Below are 23,377 nucleotides of genomic sequence, written 5' to 3' on the forward strand. Positions count from 1 at the left end.
GACTTGTGATGACTTCAACCTGACTTGGGACGACTTACAAGTCGCCCCAGGCCAGGCGACTTTTGCCGTGGCCAAGCAGAGAATGAGCTCAAGGGGGAACTCCACGCCAAATTTCTGAAAAAAATTTGGCGTGGGTTCCCCCTCCGAGAGCATACCAGGCCCTTAGGTCTGGTATGGATTCCAAGGGGAACCCCCTACGCCGAAAAAACGGCGTGGGGGTCCCCCCCCAGATCCACACCAGACCCTTATCCGAGCACGCTACCCGGCCGGCCAGGAAAGGGGGTGGGGACGAGCGGGCGGCCCCCCCCTCCTGAGCCGTACCAGGCCGCGTGCCCTCAACATGGGGGGGTGCTTTGGGGGAGGGGGGGCGTGCGCCCCCCCACCCCAAAGCACCTTGTCCCCATGTTGATGAGGACAAGGGCCTCTTCCCAACAACCCTGGGCGTTGGTTGTCGGGGTCTGCGGGCGGGGGGCTTATCGGAATCCGGGAGCCCCCTTTAATAAGGGGGCCCCGGATACCGGCCCCCCACCCTATGTGAATGAGTATGGGGTACAATGTACCCCTACCCATTCACCTGTGAAAAAAAGTACAAAAAAAAACACAACACAGGGAAAAAATATTTTATTGCACAGCTCCGGGGGTCTTCCGTCTTCGGGGGTCTTCTCGCCGGACTCCTCCGCTATCTTCTTGTAGCTCTTTTGCTAGCGGAGGAGTCCGGCTTTCTTCCTCGCCGCCGGCCTCTTCTCCCGACTTCGGGGGTCTTGTCCCCCTCTTCGGTTCTTCTGCCGGGCCACCGCGCCTTCTTATAGCTCTTTTACAGGCGGTGGCCCAGTCTTCTGTCACCGCCGTCGCCGTCGCCGCCTTCCGTTCTTCTCCTTCTTCTTCTCCTGGAGATGTTGACTCGACGAGCTCTCCGGCCGCAATGCCAGGGACGCGCTGAGCTGCCACTTATATAGGGACAATGGGGCGGTGTCACATGGGTTGATGTCACATGGGTTGGTCACATGGGTTGATGTCACATGGTAAGGGGGCGGGGTCACCATGTGACATCAACCCATGTGACCAACCCATGTGACATCAACCCATGTGACACCGCCCCATTGTCCCTATATAAGTGGCAGCGGAGCGCGTCCCTGGCATTGTGGCCGGAGAGCTCGTCGAGTCAACATCTCCAGGAGAAGAAGAAGGAGAAGAACGGAAGGCGGCGACGGCGGCGACAGAAGACCGGGCCACCGCCTGTAAAAGAGCTATAAGAAGGCGCGGTGGCCCGGCAGAAGAACCGAAGAGGGGGACAAGACCCCTGAAGTCGGAAGAAGAGGCCGGCGGCGAGGAAGAAAGCCGGACTCCTCCGCTAGCAAAAGAGCTACAAGAAGATAGCGGAGGAGTCCGGCGAGAAGACCCCCGAAGACGGAAGACCCCCGGAGCTGTGCAATAAAATATTTTAACCCTGTGTTGTGTTTTTTTTTGTACTTTATTTCACAGGTGAATGGGTAGGGGTACATTGTACCCCATACTCATTCACATAGGGTGGGGGGCCGGTATCCGGGGGCCCCCTTATTAAAGGGGGCTCGCGGATTCCGATAAGCCCCCCGCCCGCAGACCCCGACAACCAACGGCCAGGGTTGTCGGGAAGAGGCCCTTGTCCTCATCAACATGGGGACAAGGTGCTTTGGGGTGGGGGGGCGCACGCCCCCCCTCCCCCAAGGCACCCCCCCATGTTGAGGGCACGTGGCCTGGTACGGCTCAGGAGGGGGGGGGGCGCCCGCTCGTCCCCACCCCCTTTCCTGGCCGGCCGGGTAGCGTGCTCGGATAAGGGTCTGGTGTGGATCTGGGGGGGACCCCCACGCCGTTTTTTCGGCGTAGGGGGTTCCCCTTGGAATCCATACCAGACCTAAGGGCCTGGTATGCTCTCGGAGGGGGAACCCACGCCAAATTTTTTTCAGAAATTTGGCGTGGAGTTCCCTCTTGAGAGCTGATAATTCTGTCAGAGTCGCCTCCGTATAGACGGAGATCTGACTTGGAGGCGATCTCCATTGAAATCAATGGGTACCGGTCGCCTACAAGTCGGATAGAAGTAGTACATGAACCTTTTCTGAAGTCGGAGCGACTTCAGTAGTGTGCATTAAGACGGCTCTCATTCACTTACATTGCTTTTTAAATGTTGTCCGACCTGAGGCGACCTGAGGCGACTAGGGGCGACCTGAAGTCGGATCAGGAGTTGCCCCTGTGTGAATGGACTCTAATGCCCCGTACACACGAGAGGACTTATGTCCGACAGACTTCCAAAGGAGTTCCGCCGGAGTTCCGACGGAGTTCCGACGGAGTTCCGACGGAGTTCTGACAGACTTTTCGGCCGAACGGACTTGGCCACACACGATCACACTAAACTCCGACGGATTCGAACGTGATGACGTACGACCCGACTCGAATAAGGAAGTTCATAGCCAGTAGCCAATAGCTGCCCTAGCGTCGGTTTTAGTCCGTCGGAGTAGCATACACACGAGCGGAGTTTTCGAAGGGGACCGGGTCCGGCGGAGTTCCTTCGGGAAAATTTGAAGCATGCTTCATTTCTAAAGTCCGTCAGACTTTGGCGAATCAAAAGTCCGTTGCAGCCCACACACGATCGGATAGTCTGACGGACTCGGTCCTTCGGACTTTGGATGTTGAAAAGTCCGCTCGTGTGTACGCGGCATAAGTCTACCACCAAAAAGTACACCCAACCCTACTTCAACCTATTGTAATAGTGTAAATACCCAAAACGCACCAAACCTCATAAAAAAAACTACTAACTAGTGCTATGATAATTAATTAAATAAATAAACAAATGTCACAAATGAATAAAAATCATAAATAATCAACCCAAAATGGTGAATGTAAAAAGGTCCATAAATAAAGTCCAGCAATCAAAGTTTATACACCCATGCGTGAATAGGAGAAAAGAGCACATAACAAGTCCAAAATAAATTCTTCAAATGTGTGAGCTGTGTTGGATCCCCTACCACCTATGTGAAGATTTGCTCCTTACCAGAAAACCGTGACCCCCCATAACAGGGGATCACAGAAAGTGTGGAAATGATATTGCAGCCTCTCAAGCCTTCAAACCGTCCCGCTGACTGTATAATCTCCACAGCAGGGCCGGATTAAGAGCATCGTGTGCTTGGTGCTGAGGATTTTGGTGGGCCTTTTACTGGGCCCCCTTCTGCTTTCCAAGAGCCTGTGCTGGCATGCGCCCAAACTCAAAAGTGCGCAGCCGCACAGGCATAACACTAGGGAAGCCTGGCATTTGATTTGCCAAGTTTCTGTAAGGGCCGTGCATTGGCGTGCACTCTGAGCTGAAAGAGTGCAGCTGCACAGGCCTAACACTATGGAAGCCCCAGACTTCTGTAAGGGCCCTGCATTGGCGTGCCCCAGGCTTCTGTTAGGACTGCTCATGCAGTGCCCATTATCAATCCCACCACCCTGCCCCGGCGGTACATGTAGAATGCAGGGCCCGTCAGGGGAGATCTCTTCCCGTTGACCCATTGCTTTCCATGTCCTTTTTGGGTGGCTGGGCCTATATTAAGGTAGGGGCCTGGAGCTGCAGCTCCAATAGCCCCTACGTTAATCCAGCCCTGCTCCACAGCATAGGGTTAAGCCAATCCTCTCCAAATTCTTCCCCAACTGCACGAAGCTCACCGATAAATGCAGTTGTATATAAAAAATAGGAAGGCTCCAGATAGTGTAAAACAGGGCTCGACAAACCCCAGGCGCCAGGTCGCCAATGCGACCAGAAATCGCAACCTGGCGCCTAAGCTGCCACCAGCCCACTCACTATTGATGCCCCAGACATGCAGCAGCATTAACACTGACTGCCGTCCTCCTCCCTCCTCTACACTCTGCGGCGCCGCGCTAAGTGTGTGAAACTGACAAGCAATGGAGAGAGGAGGATCTGTCAGATTTCAGCTTGATGTCAGTGTGGGTGGGAACCGGCCGGGGTGGGCGGGACCCGGCCGGGGTGGGCGGGACCCGGCAGCTATCAAACACCAGTCAATGGAATCTGGGTGGGCCGCTACGTGTATGTGGCCCTGCCCCTTTTCTTAAGCAGCCCAATCGTTGGCCGGTGTTTGATAGCTGCTGAGTCCCGCCCACCCGGCCGATACCCACCCACCCACCCTGGCCCTGGCTCAAATCTGACATATCCGCCTCTCTGTTACTTGTCAGTTTCACACCCCGGCTGGGTCCCACCCATTCTGACATTAAGCTCAATTCTGACAGCTCCTCTGTTACATTTCAGTAACAGAGTGCTCCGTGTGAAACCTGCCAGTGCCACCTGCCACCGCCAATCAGTGCCACCTGCCACCGCCAATCAGTGCCACCTGCCAGTGCCAACCAGTGCCACTGCCAATCAGTGCAGCCTGCCATTACCAATCAGTGCCACCTGCCAGTACCACCGCCAATCAGTGCCAACTAGTGCCATCGCCAACCAGTGCCACCTGCCAACACTAACCAGTGCCACCACCAATCAGTGCCATCTGCCAGTGACAACTAGTGCCGCCGCCAACCAGAGCCACCTGCCATCACCAACCAGGGCCACCTGCCACTTCCAAACCAGTGCCACCTGCCAATCAGTGCCACCGCCAGTGGCACCTGCCAGTGCCAATAGGGCCACCTGCCAGTTCCAAACCAGTGTCACCTGCCAGTTCCAAACCAGTGACACCTGCCAATGCCAACCAGTGTCACCTGCCGGTGCTATCTGGCAGTTCCACGTGCCTGCCAGTGGCAACCAGTGCCACCTGCCAGTGCCAGCCAGTTCCATCTGTTGCAAGCCTTACTCTTTCTGGTCAGCCCATAACCCTGATGTAACATCGTTTCAATGGAGTTATTGACTGGGTGCTCCATTGTGAGTTAGGGATAGGGGGTGAAAATGAGTGGCCTTACCCCGGGAGCTGACAATCCATACCACTCTAAAAAAAAACTGGCTCCTAACTTTTTTAATTGGCTCCTAAATTCAAAGCAAATTTGTCAACCCCTGGTGTAAAATCTTAGCTTTAATTGTATTAATATATATAAAAATGCATTTACAGATGCTAGGTATATCAGGCCTTAAGTAAGGTGCACCGGCCGGACGCACACAAACAAACCTGTCCTTCCTGGGTAGTGCGATCACAAACACGAGGTGACTTCAGCGCATCGCTCCGCCCTACGCGGTTTGTAATAGGTTACGTTGTCCAGGGCACGGGCGGCGCTCTACGTCACCTCCCTTTATACATCCTCCATCTAACCAAGCCTTGCTCTGGGCTGGCAGCCATCATGGAAGTGAAACAACAGACTCCAATGCTTGCGAGAATGCTGAAATATGCTGATCAGAACAGGTGTTAAACCAGCCATAAAATGATATAAATATATCCGCTCAAATCCAAAATCCCATAAAGGGACACAAAGGGGACACATTGCAATTTAAATTTACATAAAAAAAGTTGCAATACTGCACAAAGCAAACAAGCGCAACAAGTAAAGGCCCACTCGGTTACTGGTACCGGAAATTCCAGAGACACTGAAGTCAGTGTCCCTGAAACACTATTGATCATAACTATAGGACAGTTAAATCATAATATTCCAATTGGATTGTCTTATAAGGCATAAAATCACTGATACAGAAATCGATGCCTCACAAACATCCAAATATTTTTTTTTTAAAGATATTTTTTCATATCTAACCCTCCTAAATGGCAGACAGGCCCAGAACGAGTGACCAGAACATTGAGCCCTTCAAAGACACAAATTGATATGCATACAATGATTGACCATTTTAAATCTAAAATACATGAAATCACACATACAGATATAATCATGAAATATACGCTGAATATGTATCCTCAACCCAAATGTATAAACTCCCACATATTAATTTCATCAATTTTCATCACAAGTGATTATGCATACTGGTCCATAGTAAAACAAAACAGATCTCACACACATAGTGCAGACATAACCATGAATTATTGATAAAAGCATTGACATCCGTGTCAATGTTAAGACCAAATGGAACATATGTTTTGAGTCTATGGATCCAGGCCATTTTTAATCTTGAAATTTTTCTGACCAATGACCCACCCCTCCAATGAGGTTTGTACTTATCAATACCTACGAACAATTTGTTTGACGGATCTCTGTTGTGCACCTGATCATAGTGTCTTGAAACAGGGTGTTTATCAAAGCCTTGTCTAATGTTATTAATATGTTCATTTAATCTGACCCAGAGTGCCCTTTTAGTCCTCCCTACATATTGTAGACCGCAGGGGCATTGTATGAGGTAGACTACTGCCTCTGAGGAACATGTAATGAAAGGTTCCACCTCATACAATTTTAGGGTACTGGTAGACATAAAGTTACAAATCTTAATCCCCCTATACTTATTCAGGGTGCACACTTGGCAGTTCTTACACTTATAATAACCTGTCAGATTTTGAAAGAAACACCTATTGGCCTTAGGTGGGTCATGCACACTCGGGGCAATTTTATTACCCAAAGATGTCCTGTCAGTTGTCTTGAAGAAGGTGGATGTAACAAATCTATCTTCCACTACTTTAATATTCAAATCAAGAAAATTGATTTCTTCAAGACTAGCCTCCAAGCTCAGCCTAATTCCTCTTGCATTTTCATTCAAAGTGGCCATAAAGGTGCGTAGATCTGACTCAGTGCCATCCCATAGGAGGAGGACGTCATCGATATATCTTGCCCACAGGGCCACCTCTGGTCTCCTGGGGGCATCAGTGGCGTCCTCCTCCCATTTGGCCATGAGCAGGTTGGCCACACTCGAGGCATACTTAGCCCCCATGGCCTCATCCCTGTCCTGGCGATAGAACTGATGGTCAAACGAAAAGTAATTATGCCCTGCGGGATACTCTAAATGTTCCATAATAAACTGTATTTGGAGGAGGCCAAACCTGACCCCCTCATCAAATATGTTCTCACCGCTTACAAGCCCAAGTGATGGGGAATAATAGTATACAACAAATTAACGTCCGTGGTGACTAATCAAATACCCTTTTTAGGAGTAATACCAGAGAACAAATCGATCATTTGCTTTGTGTCTTTAACATGAGGGAACTGTTTGATCCAGGGGCTGTAAATAGTTATCTATATATTTGCCCACCCGGGATGTCTATACCACTGACTACTGGATGTCCCGGGGGGCAAACCTGATTCTTATGTAACTTAGGAAGGTAATAGATCACCGGTGTACAGGGGGCGCTAGGTACCAAAAAGAGCTTCTCTTTTTCATCAAGAATACCCTTATGTAAAACTTTAATAAATTATCCTCTCTATTTTTAACAACAGGATCTCTATTCAAAATGGTGTAAGTATCCCTATCATCCACAATGCGGTACATCTCTTTTAAATAGTATATATATTGTGGTGATGCGACCCCGTGTCACATGTGCATATGAGCAGTGTATGCCTGATTTTGGTAGGCTTGCTAATTGCACACCTGTGCGCTGGCTTCATAATCATCCCAGGAGGTCAGGGCTCATTCTTGAAGGCATCTCCGCCCCGCAGACAGGAGTTCGGGCCTAGGAGTCGGGAGGGAGCCAGTGCAGCACAAAGCTGCAAGCACAGGAAGTGCTGAACGTCAGGTCTGGCGAAGCCAGACCAAGGCCTAAGGTGTAAGGCCTGAGCAGGAGTGCTGTGTTTTTGCCAGGAGGCTGAATGCTGGTTGTTTTGAAGCAGGACCGTAATGCTGAATAACCCTGCGAGGGAACCTGATGTTTATTTTTTAAATTTGTTTCTTTTGAATAAAAATGGGCTGCCATGCCCTTGAAAATGCAGTTCGGACTGACATGATTTCTCCAACTCGGATGTACCACTAGAGCTTAGTTACCTGCCAGGTTGGATCGGCTGCGTAAATCGCCCTGGGTGTACATCGGGGTCATACACAGCGTTCTGTGGGCATGCGCCCATTGGCCAGCGGGGAAGTCAATCAGCGGGTCCGGTGGACTTGATGCCCGTCGGCCGCCCGTGCTCATTCCCCGCAGAGACAGAACGGGGATCTGCCTGTGTAAACAAGGCAGATCTCAGTTATAACAGTGGATCACACAGAGATCCTGTCTATCTGCTATGCAGGAAGATGGATCTGCATGTTGTCCCAAGCAGCCCATCCCCCGCCCCCCCCCCCCCCCCACACAGTTAGAAACACACTGAGGGAACACAGTTAACCCTTTGATTGCCCATGATGTTAACCCCTTCCCTGCCAGTGTCATTAGTACCATAACAGTTCATAAAAAAAAAAAAAGAATAAAATTGCCATAAATCTATCCCCAATTTGTAGACGCTATAACTTTTGTGCAACCCAATCAATATACGCTTATTGTTTTTTTTCTTTTACCAAAAATATAGCAGAATACATATTGACCTAAATTGATGAAGAAATTAGATTTTTTAAATTTTTAATTGGGTCAATATTTGGTGTGACTACCCTTTGGCTTCAAACGGTGGAGGCTGGTGAAGTTTTAGGATGGGAGGCGACAGACCCCGCCCTTCCTTTTTGACCCTTCCCACTTGGTGAAAATGGGCGCTGGTTCAGCAAAATAGTGGGCGTGGCTTAAATAGTGTGGCTCTAAGGGGGCAGGTTAGCGTCTGAGATGAAAGAAGGATGGAGGGGGAGGGAGAGAGGGACAGCAAGCCCAGATCCTACACAACAATAGAAATATGTGTATTCTAGAATGTTTAACAATCAGCAAATAAAGGTTCTCCAAACACCTAGTGTTAGCACTTCAATCATCCCGACACCATGGTTGTTAGGCCCCTTTCACACTGGGCTGGTGCGGGTGCCGGTGGTAAAACGGTGCTGCTTTACCGTTGTTTTAGCCGTGGTATTTGGCCACTAGTGGGGAGGTTTTATCCCCCAGCTAGCAGCCGAGAAAGGGTTAAAACCACCGCAAAGTGTTTTGCTTGCGGTATAGCCACGCTGCCCCATTAATTTCAATGGGCAGGAGCGGTATACACTCCGCTCCTTCACCGCTCCAAAGATGTTGCTAACAGGACTTTTTATATCATCCTGCCAGCACACCGCTCCAGTGAGAAAGCCCTCGGGCCTTTACACTGGAGTGTGAGGAGTGGCTCTTTCAGGGCGCTTTGCAGGCACTATTTTTAGGGTTGTAGCGCCTGCAAAACGCCCCAGTGTGAATGGGGTCTTATTACATTGTAATATAAATCAGTAATTACATCCGTGTCCCCAGCTGAGTCCCTCCTTACATCAGTGTCCCCAACGGAGCCCCTCCTTACATCTGTGCCCACATCAACTGAGTTACTCCTTACATCTGTGTCCCCAGCGGAGCCCCTCCTTAAATCTCTGTCCCCAGCAGCGGAGCCCCTCCTTACATCTGTGCCCCCATCAGCGGATTTCCTCCTTACATCAGTATCCCCATCAGCGGAGCCCCTCCTTACATCTGTGTCCCCAGCAGCAGAGCCCCTCCGTACATCTGTGTCCCCAGCAGCAGAGCCCTTCCTTACATCTTTGTCCCCATCAGTCCTCCTTATATGTGATGTCCCCATCAGTCCTCCTTAGATGTGGTGTCCTCATCAGTCCTCCTTACATGTGTGTCCCCAGCACTGTCCTCCTTACATGTGTGTCCCCAGCGATGTCCTCCTTACACGTGTGTCCCCAGCGCTGTCCACCTTACATGTGTGTCCCCATCGCTGTCCTCCTTCATATCGTGTCTGTCTCTCTCTTCAGCTACTTCCTGTCTTTCTCTGTGTTCAGTGGAGAGGGGAGGGGCCTCTATGGATCCCTATGGATGGAACGCCACTGGCTTCAAACCAACATAAATTCTTACAATTGCATATATTGTACACTTGCACACAGTCAGGGATTTTATAGGCTTGGGGTCAGGTGTGCAATTAACCAATTATACCAAGCAGGTGCTAATGATCATCAATTTCATATGTAGGTTGAAACACAGTCATTAACTGAAACAAACACAACCGTGTAGGAGGCTTAAGCCCCATACACATGGTCGGAAATTCTGACGGAAAAAGTCAGATTGGATTATGTTGTCTGAAAATCCAATCGTGTGTGGGCCCTATCAGACTTTTTCCATCGGAATTTCCAACGGAAAAAGTTTGAGAGCTGGATCTAAAATTTTCTGACAACAAAATCGGATCAGACTTTTTCCGATCGTGTGTAGAGAATTCCTATGCACACGCATGTTCAGAAAAACTTTGGAGACGAAAGTTATTGGCTACTGGCCTCTACGTAGTCCCGTCGTATGTTTTGTACGTCACCTCGTTCCGAACAATCGGATTTTCCGACAACTTTGTGCGACCATGTGTATGCAAGACAAGTTTCCACCAAAATCCGTCCGTCCGACCGTGTGTATGGGGCATTACACTGGGTGAGGAACAGCCAAACTCTGCTACTAAAGCTGAGGTTGTGGAAGACAGTTTCTTGTCACAGGCCATACACCATGGCAAGACTGAGTACAGAAACAAGACACAAGGTATCAGTAAGGTCTCTGCCAGGCAAAGATTCAAGCTCTTTTGAAGAAGCACAAAGAAACGGTCAGTGTTGAGGACCATAAAAGCATGGGTTGGCCAAGGAAACTTAATGCAGCAGATGAAAGACACATCATGCTTACTTCCCTTTTGCATCGGAAGATGTCCATCAGTGTCATCAACCCAGAACTGGTGGAAACCAGTGGGACCCAGGTACACCCATCTACTGTCCGAAAAAGTCTGGCCAGAATGGACCTTCATGGAAGAATTGCGGTCGAATAATCTCTGATGTAGAAACAAGGCTAAGCGACTCACCTTTGCATGAAAACATCTGAACTGGGATGCATAAAAATGGCAGCAGGTGCTCTGGACTGACGAGTCAAAATGTGAAATTTTTGGCTGTAGCAGGAGAGTTTGTTTGTCGATGGCCTGGAGAGGCAGATATTATTTTTAGCGCCGCTTTACTGTCATTTTAGCGGCGCTATTCGGCCGCTAGTGGGGAGGTTTTAACCTCCGCTAGTGGCCAAAAGAGTGTTAAAACCGCTGTCATAGCGCCGCCATTGTTTTCAATGGGCAGGGGCGCTTTAGAAACGCTGTATACACCGCTCCTACAGCGTTGCAAAGATGCGGCAGCTTGCAGGACTTTTCTTTACTGTCCTGCAAGCGCACCGCTCCAGTGGAGAGGCTCTTTTGTAGCGCCTGTAAAGTGCCTTAGTGTGAAAGTAGCCAACTGTATATACTTTGTGTGTGTGTGTGTGTGTGTGTGTGTGTGTGTGTATATATATATATATATATATATATATATATATATACATAGTTTTCAAATAGTTTCCGCACATATATATATGTTAGTTTAGAAAAGTGCAGAAACTTTTTGAAGAACACACACATATATATATATATATATATATATACACACACACACACTTTTTATAATTTATATATTTTTTAAATATATTATATACATACACTTGTTTATAAATGATATATATATTTTTTATATATTATATACATATATTTATATATTTGTTATACTTCCTTCCTGCTCCCCTATAGTATTATAGCACACTCTCATTGTACTGTACTTATAGAGTTGAGCACAGGACAGGTCCGCACACACTACACACACCTGACTGCATGCTGTACTGGAGGGCGTGACCGCCTCCTACCTGTTCTCTCCACGTGTCAGTAGGCGTGTTCTCCAGAAATAACAATGCTGTTCTTTGCATATGGGCGTGGCCGGCAGCGTCCCCTCTCTAGGACAGGTGTCGGTGGGCGTGGTCTGGCAGTCGGTGTAGGAGCAGCATGAGCAGGGTGTCGGGCCCCGGGGAGAGGTAAGTGGGGATGCACTCACCTGTACACTGACATATGTCTGTAGGGGGGCACACACCTCCCTCTACCTGCCATACTGGTGTCCTATGAGCTGCGCAACGCAGGGGGCCACACAGTGAAATGGGAACCCAGGGGCCACACCAGGATCAGGTGACAACGTTTCAGCAATAAGCAATCAGGAGGATCATTACATCCTTCCAGTAAGACAGGCAGAGGAACAGGTTCCCTGCACTGCCCTTTCCTCCCTTTTGCTTCTTATACTCACCTTCCTTTTACTGCATTCAGTAAAGCTGTGCCCCCCCCCACAGTGTAATGTCCATTGTAATAAATACACTGATATCAGTAAAATAATACAATGTGCATTTGTTACATGTCTGCGTTGAAGCCTGCAGAGGATTGCGACTGTGATCAATTCAAGGCATGGCGAGTGCAGTGTACAGGTCCCCCGCATTACTTACCCCCAGCCCTACGTCTGTATGGTGGTACAGATCTTCCATCATGGGGCTGGAAGAAGCAAACCATACACTACAAGTACAGTGATGTCACAGTGCGATCTGTGAGTCGCTCTACCACGATGCCAGATGGTACTTGTAGTCCATCCCCCAATCCCAGTGAACGCACATTCAAATAGTATCAGGCAATATCTACTATGTGCGTTTGCGTTCACCTTTTATATGTGCATGGGGCTTTTAGAATTTGTTTAATTTCATGGCCAGTTCACACCACATGAAGTCCCAGGTTTTTCTATTTGTTTTTTTTTTTTTCTGCATCAAAAACGCATGGAAAGTAGGTTATATGGTTTTCAATAAGGATGAGCTCTGGCATGTTCACACAGCCCACGTGCAGAGCCCGCCAGAAAGTCGGCACTGCGCTAATCACAGGCAGGGAGACGTTGTCCTGATACGCAGCTGCAGAGATTGGGAAATGTCTCATTGTCTGTGATTAGCGCAGCGCTGCGCCGACTTCCTGACGGGCTCTGCGAACACGCCTGAGCTCATCCTTAGTTTCCAATGGAAATTCATACCAGTTCGGTCAGTTCCAGGAAAAAAAAATAGAAAATGCTGCATTTTTTTTCCTTCACTGGAACACACATAAAACACACTGGAAAATACATAAAAAAGCACTGGAACGCATCAAAAAATGCACCAGACGGTGGGAAAAAAAGCATCTGTAATGCATCTGAAAATGCAAAATAAAAACGAGCATCAGAAACGCATCTGGAACAGATCTGGAGTGAGTTTTTGTGGTGTCTGAACCAGCCCTTAATTTAATAAAATTTAATTTTGTCTATTTGTACATAGTTACCTTGGTCCAGCCTGGACCAATGTAATTACAGATGTGCCATTCTATATCTGTCCAGCTCACCCAACCTTGCCATTCTCTGAGTGGAGCCTGTGCCAAGCAAACAAGTGACCTCTCATGTTCACAATGCAGCAGGGCAGAATGGGACCCGGAAGCTAGTTGCATCACTTTAGTAGCAGCACCAACTACAGTGATCTCCACTTTCAGAGGGATCCCACAGGTATGGTATATACATAAGTTACATTGGACCAATGGAACTTTGGAAAATTTGCCATACCTCAATGTCAGCTTTAACATAATAGCTATGTGGGGGGTGTGACACAGTGCAGGTAACAGGTTCTCTTTAAGGCTGTGTTCACATATGTGCAAATTGGATGCGGATTTCCCTGCATCCAATTCGTATGACATGCGACTGTGACCGGCTCTTGATGGAGCCATATGTCTGGGGCAGCCGCGTTCCAAAATTGTCTGGTTCAGGTGCGTCCAATTGGTATCCCCGAAGCAGTGACGAATTGTCACTGTCAAGTTCCAATGACTCAGAGCCAGTAGGTGGGGCTCCTAATAATGTCATCACTGCCCACCAATCAGAATGAGCACTTAACCACTTCAGCCCCGGAAGAATTACCGGTACATCCCTTCATGACCAGGTCATTTTTTGCGATATGGCATTGCCTTATGCAAACTGACAATTGCGCGGTGGTGGGACACTGTACCCAAATATAATGTTTGCTTATTCCCGGCAAATAGAGCTTTCTTTTGGTGGTATTTGACCACTTCTGCGGTTTTTATTTATTGCACAAGAAACAAAAAAAAGACAGAAAATGTTGAAAAAAAAAAAAGTTTTTTGTTTTCTACTATAAAAAATACCCAATAAATTAAAAAAAAAAAATCAAATTTCAGATATTCCCACCCCTTCTCCAAACTCTGAAATCGAATTTTGGGTTCAGGTGGGCAGACATGGCTCTGAAATACCTTGGGACATATATCCCTGCTAACCTGTTTTGCACTTTTGAACTAAATTTCCCTCCCCTACTGGCCAAAACCCGCTCCTTACTAGAGACTTGGCATCAGGGTTTACACTCATGGTTTGGTAGGTGTGACCTCCTAAAGATGTCCATCCTAACAAAATATCTTTACCTCTTTCAAGCTCTGCCGATTGTGATACCGTCAAACAAGTCCCTTCCCTTTTTCTGAAGTTTATATCGTATCCCCAGTCGTCAACTCTCACTACCCAAACAATGCGGGGACCTTTGCAGTCCTGGGTGTGTTGAAATATATTATCAAGCTACTCATCTCAGTAGATCTATTGATTGGCGCCATCACTGTGCAGCCAAACTTTGGGCTCAAATTGAGCAAGCTCAAGCGGATATACCACTGCTGGGGGCCCTATGGTGTTACAACGCTATACCACGTATGTTAACGTTGCATGCCTTGATGGGACCGACCTTAGTTATCTGTTCGCACCTTTTCTCACAAGCGTCCCTATCCACGCAAGATTCTTCCCTATTCCCAGTCTTGGGAACCCCCAATTTCTACCATGATTACAAGTACAGGCATTCTGGAACTTACACCAAACCGGTCGTCACCAAGCATCTCACTTTCTGATGGACAGCAGATGGCCTTCCATTGCATCTTTAATGGCAGCTACAGGCCTCTTTCGCCTTACCTTCTGGAGTGCACTTCATTTACGCTACTATCTACTTTCCCTACCAAACCATAGAGTCGTCAGCTGCAATTTGACCAACTTTGAGGAATACTGCTCTAAGGAAGGAACCCTACCAGAGGCAGGCTGCCCTGGGGGGCAGGGTGACAATTGCCCCCCGGCTGCTCTAACTTATATTTAAAACAGCCAGTGCCACGGGGGCACGGCTGCCAACTAACAGGACTACGCTGTTGCATTCTGGGAGTTGTAGTCTGCAGCTGCGCTCAAGCTCCCGAGGGGGGTGGGGAACTGAAAGCAGCGCAGCCGGCCAGGAAACTACAACTCCCAGATATTGGAGGCAGGCAGAGGACAGAAACATCAACCCCCCCCCCGACTGGAGGCCGTGCAAGGACCTGATGAGGTGAGCTGGCAGATGGGCTGAGGTGAGAGACCCCTGACACCCCCAGCTGACCCCCCACATCACATCTATCTCCCCCCCCCCCAATACACCCCATTATCCTGCCCCAGTACCCACCCAATAACCTCAAAATAGCCTTCAACACTGTGGGTCCTGCTGGGAGCTGGCCATGGCCTGTAGCTTTTGTAGAACCTAAGGGCCAGCAGGACCAACAGTGATGGTCACTGGTGAAGCTGCACTGATGAGGCTGCAGTGATGAGGCTGAGCTGATGGGCACTGGTGAGGCGGAATTGATTATTAATAATACACGATTTATATAGCGCCAACAGTTTATGCAGAACTTTACAATGTATGGGGGGGGGGAACAACACAATTACAGTACAGTTCAATACAAAAGGTACAGGAGGGCCCTGCTCATAGAGCTTACATTCTAAAGGGATGGGATGATGGGCACTGATGAGGATGCATTATGTTTGTTAAACCTCCCTTGTTGCTTTTAACATTAAATTATGTTACCACATTGTATCATATTTGTCTTGCTTTATAACATCAATATGCATTATAAAGCCAGGTGGGCATGAATGGCGAGCTGATTTGGTGGTTCAATGGGCCACTTGACTCGACTTTCCCCCAAGGCCTAAGGCTGCCAGCCCTCCCCTGAACCCTACCAAGGGTGCTCTCCAAAATGATATCTCCTATTGAACAACTGGATCTACCCTGTCTGAAGCAATGGGAGACAGATCTATGGCACACTTTCACGATAAAACAAAAACAAAACATTATTAGGTTTTCTCTTAAATCGTACATCCGCATGAAAACCAATTTTTAAAATTTGAGGTGGTACCGTACGTCATGTCTATTGCATAAATTGTACCCTAACACCACAGATCTCTGTTGGAGATGCCAGGAGGGAAAGGGAACGCTACTCTACATTTTTTGGTCATGCTCTAAACCGGAGCACTACTGGAAAGAAGTGCGGAGGATTACTCAGGAGTTCATTGATTTTATGATCCCTGCCGGCCCGGCTTTTTTCTTAATGCACGTGTCGTCCATTCCAGAGAAAATCTATAAAAAAATCCATAATACGTCGCCTGTTAAATGCCGCCAAATCTTGTATACCTTTTTGAATAGGAAAAACTTGTACTCTCCTACTATTAGTAGCTGGCTCAAAAAAGTGGAAGAAATCCCATAAGATGGAAGATTTGATATTGACGGTACAACATAAACATGAAAAGTACTCCAAGATCAGGAGACTGTGGAATATGTTCGTCTTTTCTGAGGAGGGGGGAAAGCCCTGCTGGGTCCATAACTGGCCCATGGACGATGCCAGCTACATATTGTGACGAGCCACAGTATTACTTCAGATCCCCTTACCTCCTGCCCCCCATATCCCTAGTCTTCCTTTTTTTTTTTTTTTTTCTTCTTCTCTCTCCTCCTTAGCTGCTTATTATCTTTTACCTTTGTCACCCTGCAAATTAGTATAAATAATGTGGAATGGGTAGATCCATAGCTCTTCACAGGGCTGATTATTACAAATGACTACATGAAGACAAGTGCATACTATGGAATCCTTCCTGGTATGATTTATTGACGTATATGTTGCCTTAACACCGACTTCCTGTTTGGATTGGATATATGCCTTCCCTGTTTATGTAGATGCCTATACAATGTTGGTGTGGGATTTTGGATCTGCATGTTCCTGCTTTCCATAAATAAAATATTTGAGGGAAAAAAAAAACGAATTTCTTCATAAATTTAGGCCAATATGTATTCTGCTACATATTTTTGGTAAAAAAAAAAATCCCAATAAGTATATAATGATTTGGTTTGTTCAAACGTTATAGCGTCTACCAACTATGGGATATTTTACTTTATTTTTTCTTTTATTTTTACTAGTAATGGTGGCGATCAGTGACTTATAACAGGGCTGCGATATTCAGGCGGACGAATCGGGAAACTAACTGACACTTTTGATGACCAGTGATACTAATACAGTGATTGTTGCTTAAAACTATGTACTGTCACTGTACTAATGACACTTGGGAAGGGTTAACATCAGGGGCAATTAAAGGGTTAAATGTGCTCCTAGGGAGTGGTTCCTAACTGTTTAAGGGGGGAAGGTAAAGATCTCTATCCCTGCTTAGCAGAAACACAAGATCAGTACATTCCCCTGTCACAGAACTTGTTTACTTATGCAACCCGCTGTTCTGCCTGTCTCCAGAAAGATTGGTGGGTTCCCATGGACATCACGTCTGCAGGAACCGTGGGTCGCTGGTGGCGCGCACATACACCAGAGCCAGAAGTTGTCAGATCGTGTACTAGGTAGGTGATCTGGCACAGAGCGGTCGCCCTGCCGCATTATATGTGCGTGGGGCAATCTTCTATGGCTATATATATATATATATATATATATATATATATATATATATATATATATATATATATATATATATATATATATATATATATATATATATATATATATATATATATTTTATTCATTTTTATTTTTTGCTCTTTTATGTAGAGGAGGGTTCAAATCCCTGTCAGTCTCTCACTCTGTTGGCCCCGGTGACCATTGTGTCTGGTACAAAATGTGAAAAGAAATAGTTTTTGAGTTGTCACCAAAACAGGAGTTGAGATGAAATCTTCCAATGGGGATATATCTTCTGGTGGCAGGAGGATATCTCCTTGCTGTGGAGATATCTCCCCTTACTTCCTTTCGTGACTCTGGGACAGGGCTATAGAAACACTTTAAAGTGATTGTAAACGATAACCTTGTAAAACAACTCATTCAGTTTAAGATAGAAATGAAAGTAAAAACATTTGTGTGTTGTGTTATATTACTCTTTTTCCCTTTTTTTATTTTTTAATAGTGATCACATTCCCTCTGTTCTCAGCTGCAGAAGAGCTGAGCGAGGAGAAACATCAGCACATTGATCTTGCCAGGGAATGGGTGGGGGGCAATCTGGACAAGTCTGATCATTGGAGGAGAGCACACTGAGTTCCTAAGATAGCTAGAGAACTGACCATTGTGTGCTCTCCTGCTTAGTGTGGTCTGTTTTTAATAGGAAAGCAGCGGGACTGGCAGGAACACCAGGGAGAAATATAAAGAGAACAGGATACTTTCTCATACAAGTACATGGTTTAGCAGGCACATATTGGGAATAGGAAATGTTGCATTTAAGGGAATTTTTTGCATTGCTGTGCATTCGGAAATATCATAGAACACGGGAGGGCCGCGCTGTGATCTAGAACACGGGAGGGCCGCGCTGTGATCTAGAACACGGGAGGGCCGCGCTGTGATCTAGAACACGGGAGGGCCGCGCTGTGATCTAGAACACGGGAGGGCCGCGCTGTGATCTAGAACACGGCAGGGCCGCGCTGTGATCTAGAACACGGGAGGGCCGCGCTGTGATCTAGAACACGGGAGGGCCGCGCTGTGATCTAGAACACGGGAGGGCCGCGCTGTGATCTCGAACACGGGAGGGCCGCGCACCGATCTCGAACACGGGAGGGGCGCGCACCGATCTCGAACACGGGAGGGGCGCGCACCGATCTCGAACACGGGAGGGGCGCGCACCGATCTCGAACACGGGAGGGGCGCGCACCGATCTCGAACACGGGAGGGGCACACATAGGGCTGCATCTGAGCTCACAGGAGCCACTGATGAATTGCACTACGCCTAATTAAAATCAACTTGAATATCATCTGGATTTTCCAAATCATTTTATCTCTGATTTAAATATGAATCAATAATTGGTAGATTTATTCTAAATACTGAGATGATTGTGTTATTAAATGATCGGATTGATTCATCTATGAGCAGCATTCGACACGCACAGTGATTTGTAGGACATTCTTGCCAAACCAGTTTTGGCTAATGGTGTTAAATGGACCAGGCATTAGGAGACAGCAAACACGGACCATATGTTGAGCAGAGAACACGGAGAGTTGTGGATCTCACCACTGATCCGGGGCTCTGAGTGTCCTGACAGTGAGACATCAATGGCAGTGCTATCAGCAGGGAGCTGTACAGTGGAATGTCATTGTATGCTGCCAGTGACACTGTGCAAACACCCCCCACAAGAGCGATCAATGTATGTACACCTTACCACTCCCTGTATTCCAGAGAAATCTCTTCTCTCTCTGTTTATCTTCCCTCCTCTTCATCCTGACCTGCCCAACCAAATCATAAATGCTGCAGATAACCATTACCTCCGATACACTCCACACCACTCTGTTTACTCACGAGTCGCACATTAATGTGTCATGGGATTATACTGTATATTCACCACTATGTATACCATTTCTACTATCCTGTTACTACAGTGTCCCAGCTCCTGAGTATCTTATTACCCCTGTAATACAGTATCTCAGAAAAGTACACCCCTCACATTTTTGTAAATATTTTATTCTATATTTTCATGTGACAACACTAAAGAAATGCCACTTTTCTACAATGTAACGTAGTGAGTGTACAGCTTGTATAACAGTGTAAATTTGCTGTCCCCTCAACACACAGCCATTAATGTCTGAACCACTGACAACAAAAGTGAGTACACCCCTAAGGGAAAATGTCCAAATTGGGCCCAAAGTGTCAATATTTTGTGGGCATCATTATTTTCCAGCATTGCCTTAACTAGTGATGGACGAACTTCCGACGGGACGTTTCGCGAACGCGAAATGCGAACGGACCCAAACGTTCGCGAAACCGACCGTTCGCCGCGGGCCCCATTGACTTCAATGGGAGGCGAACTTTGCAAACCTTCATGTCGAATTTGCGGCCACGTGGTAATTATTAGGGGGTAAAACGTAGTCCCACCATCTGGACAATGACATAATACATGTATGAGGTGAATTTGGGATCGATAACTACAAGCATTTTTATTTTATTTGGGAAATTGTTCTAACAATTCAGGACTATGGAGCTAATGAAGGCAATGGAGGAGAGGGAAGGTCAGGGACCAGGGTAGGCAAAGAAGAGGGTGCAGGAGATGATCACCAGCAGCGTGACATACCGGAATGACACATGCACCGTGATAGAGGCATCTGACAGCAGCACCGTAATACAGAGCACTGACAGCAGCACCGTGACATACAGCGCTGACAGCAGCACCGTGACATACAGCGCTGACAGCAGCACCGTGACATACAGCGCTGACAGCAGCACCGTGACATACAGCGCTGACAGCAGCACCGTGACATACAGCGCTGACAGCAGCACCGTGACATACAGCGCTGACAGCAGCACCGTGACATACAGCGCTGACAGCAGCACCGTGACATACAGCGCTGACAGCAGCACCGTGACATACAGCGCTGACAGCAGCACCGTGACATACAGCGCTGACAGCAGCACCGTGACATACAGCGCTGACAGCAGCACCGTGACATACAGCGCTGACAGCAGCACCGTGACATACAGCACTGACAGCAGCACCGTAAGCAGCCCCAGGAGGAAGTCAGCACAGCACAGGGATGGTGTGATCCCCTCATAATAAGAACCCCCAGGAGGAAGTCAGCACAGCACAGGGATAGTGTGATCCCTTCATAATAAGAACCCCCAGGAGGAAGTCAGCACAGCACAGGGATATCATAAGCAGCCCCAGTAGAAATATGACACCGCTCAACCTCTTCAAAGAGGAGGGTAGGGGCATATAGTACGGTGTGCTTTTTTGGGTCAAGGAAGTGAGCCAAATGAATTAAGAAGGTCTGTGTGCTTGATTAAAAAAATAGTTTATAGACATATACATGGTCTACTGGTCACATGTGTTGAATTCCTCCGAGATCCATGCCTCATTCATTTTTAGAAATGTGAGGTAGTTAACACTGTGGTGAGCTAGGCGAGTACGCTTATCGGTCACAATCCCCCCTGCTGCGCTGAACGTCCTTTCGGACAGGACACTGGATGAGGGGCAAGCCAACAGTTCGATTGCAAATTGGGCAAGCTCTGGCCAGAGGTCAAGCCTGCCCACCCAGTAGTCTAGGGGTTCATCACTCCTCAGAGCGTCCACATCGGCCGTTAACCCAATGTAGTCGGACACCTGACGGTCTAGGCGTTCCCTGATGCTGGATCCGGATGACACCTGTCGATGGGTCGGCTGAAAGAATGACCTCATATCCGAAGTCACCAACACATCTTCAAACCGGCCTCTTCTTGCAGGCGCTGTTGGATTGGTACCCGCAAATCCTTCTCTGGGAGTGGGAATTGCTCCTCTGCCAGCGCACGCAAAAGCAGAATGCAGCATTTCTCGAAGCAAGGCCTGGAAGTGCTGCATTCTGACAGCCCTCTGCGACGGCGGTAACATTTCCGCCATTTTGTGTTTGTACCGGGGGTCTAAGTACGTTGCCACCCAGTACTGGTCCTTGACCCTCATGCTTTTTATACGGGGGTCCCTATTAAAACACTGGAGCATGAAGGCCCCCATTTGCACTAAAGTGGAAGCGGTGTGGTGGCCTGGCTCCTGCTCATCATCCAGGATAATGTCGTCCTCTTCATTCTCCTCTCCCCATCCTCGCACAACAGGGATCCCAGAAAGGTTTAAAGCATGCTCTTCTTGCTCCTGCTCATCCGCCCCGGCACCATCCTCCTCTGACTCCTCATCAGACTCCTGTTGTTGACTTGTCTCAGATAGAGTAGCCCCCCCTGGGAATTCATCCAGCATTGCGACTTCCTCATCTTCCCGCTCCTGCTCCTCCACAGCCTGATCAATGACACGACGCAATGCACGCTCCAGAAAGAAGGCATAAGGTACCATGTCACTGATGGCGCCATGGCTGCGACTGACCAGTTTGGTGATCTCCTCAAATGGCCGCAGAAGTCTGCATGTGTCGCGCATGAGCAGCCACTGGCGCGGTGAAAAAAAACCCAGCTCCCCAGAACCGTTTCTTTCGCAGAGTTCATACAGGTAGACGTTAACTGCACGTTTCTGCTGGAGCAGCCTATCAAGCATATAGAAGGTTGAGTTCCATCGCGTCGGGCAATCGCAAATAAGACGTCTGACCGGCAGATGGTGTCGCCGCTGAATGTCAGCAAGGCGAGCCATGGCCGTGTAAGATCTTCTGAAATGGGCCGAGATTTTCCTTGCCTGCCGCAAGATGTCCTGGACCCCAGGGTATTTGACAAGGAATCGCTGCACGACCAAGTTTAAGACGTGTGCCATGCACGGCACGTGCGTGATTTTGCCCTGTTTCAATGCGCTAAGCAGATTGGCACCGTTGTCACACACCACTTTACCAACTGTCAAATTGAGCGGTGTTAGCCACTCATCTGCCTGTGAACGCAAAGCTGAAAGGAGTGCCGGGCCAGTGTGGCTCTTTGCTTCCAGGCACAACAGACGCAGCACGGCATGGCAACGTCTCACCTGGCATGTGGAATAGGTTCTGGGGAGCTTGGGCGGTGCAGTGGAAGAGACGCTAGCAGCGGAAAAGGAGGAGGCAGCTGAGGAGGAGAGGGAGGAGGATGGAGTAGGAGGAGGAGAAGAAGAGTCAGGCCTGCATGCAATCCGTGGCGGTAAAACCAAATCTACACGGGTGCCACGGGTTACATGCTTGACGGCCGTCAGAAGGTTCACCCAGTGGGCAGTAAAACTGATATACCTTCCCTGCCCGTGTTTGCTAGACCACGTGTCTGTGGTCAGATGTATCTTGGCACCGACACTGTGTGCCAGAGATACATTCACTTGCCGCTGAACATGGCCATATAGCTCTGGGATGCCCTTCTCTGAGAAATACTTCCTTCCTGGGACCTTCCATTGTGGTGTTCCAATGGCCACAAATTTGCGAAAGGCCTCCGAGTCCACCAGTTTATATGGCAGTAGTTGGCGGGCTATGAGTTCTGACAAGCCAGCCGCCAACCGTTGGGCAAGAGGGTTATCCGGCATCATCATTTTTTTACGCTCAAACATTAGGCCCACGGAAGCCTGCCTTTTTGCAGAAAAATGTGAGCTTGGCGTGATGGAAGGTGGAGTGGAGGACAATTGTGAGGAGAGAGGAGAAGGAGAAGTAGAAGACGAGGCTGGACGGTGAGAGCCTGCAGTGTGGCTTTGTGTGTTCCGTTGCTCCCACTGGGCTCGGTGATGGCTGCTCATGTGCCTTCTTAAGGCGGTCGTCCCTAGGTGAGTATTGGGCTTACCGCGACTAACGCGTTGACTGCAAAGATTGCAGATGGCAACGCTATTGTCAGCAGCGGACACGTTAAAAAAAG

The 23,377-nt window shown here is 48.2% G+C and overlaps 1 protein-coding gene across 1 annotated transcript in view; it reads left to right on the forward strand.

Moving 5' to 3' along the window:
• Window positions 1-11,713: 11,713 nt before the first annotated feature.
• Window positions 11,714-23,377, forward strand: part of LOC143961137 (tetratricopeptide repeat protein 39A-like) — a 91,727-nt gene continuing 80,063 nt past the window's right edge. Inside the window, exon 1 of the mRNA XM_077470315.1 lies at window positions 11,714-11,807. Coding sequence (XP_077326441.1) covers window positions 11,779-11,807 — 29 coding nt within the window. The 5' untranslated portion in view covers window positions 11,714-11,778. The remainder of the gene's footprint in view (window positions 11,808-23,377) is intronic.

Source organism: Lithobates pipiens, unplaced genomic scaffold (assembly GCF_037356315.1).
Source record: "Lithobates pipiens isolate NorthernLeopardFrog02 unplaced genomic scaffold, aLitPip1_a1.2 Scaffold_8, whole genome shotgun sequence".
Taxonomy (NCBI): Eukaryota; Metazoa; Chordata; class Amphibia; order Anura; family Ranidae; genus Lithobates; species Lithobates pipiens.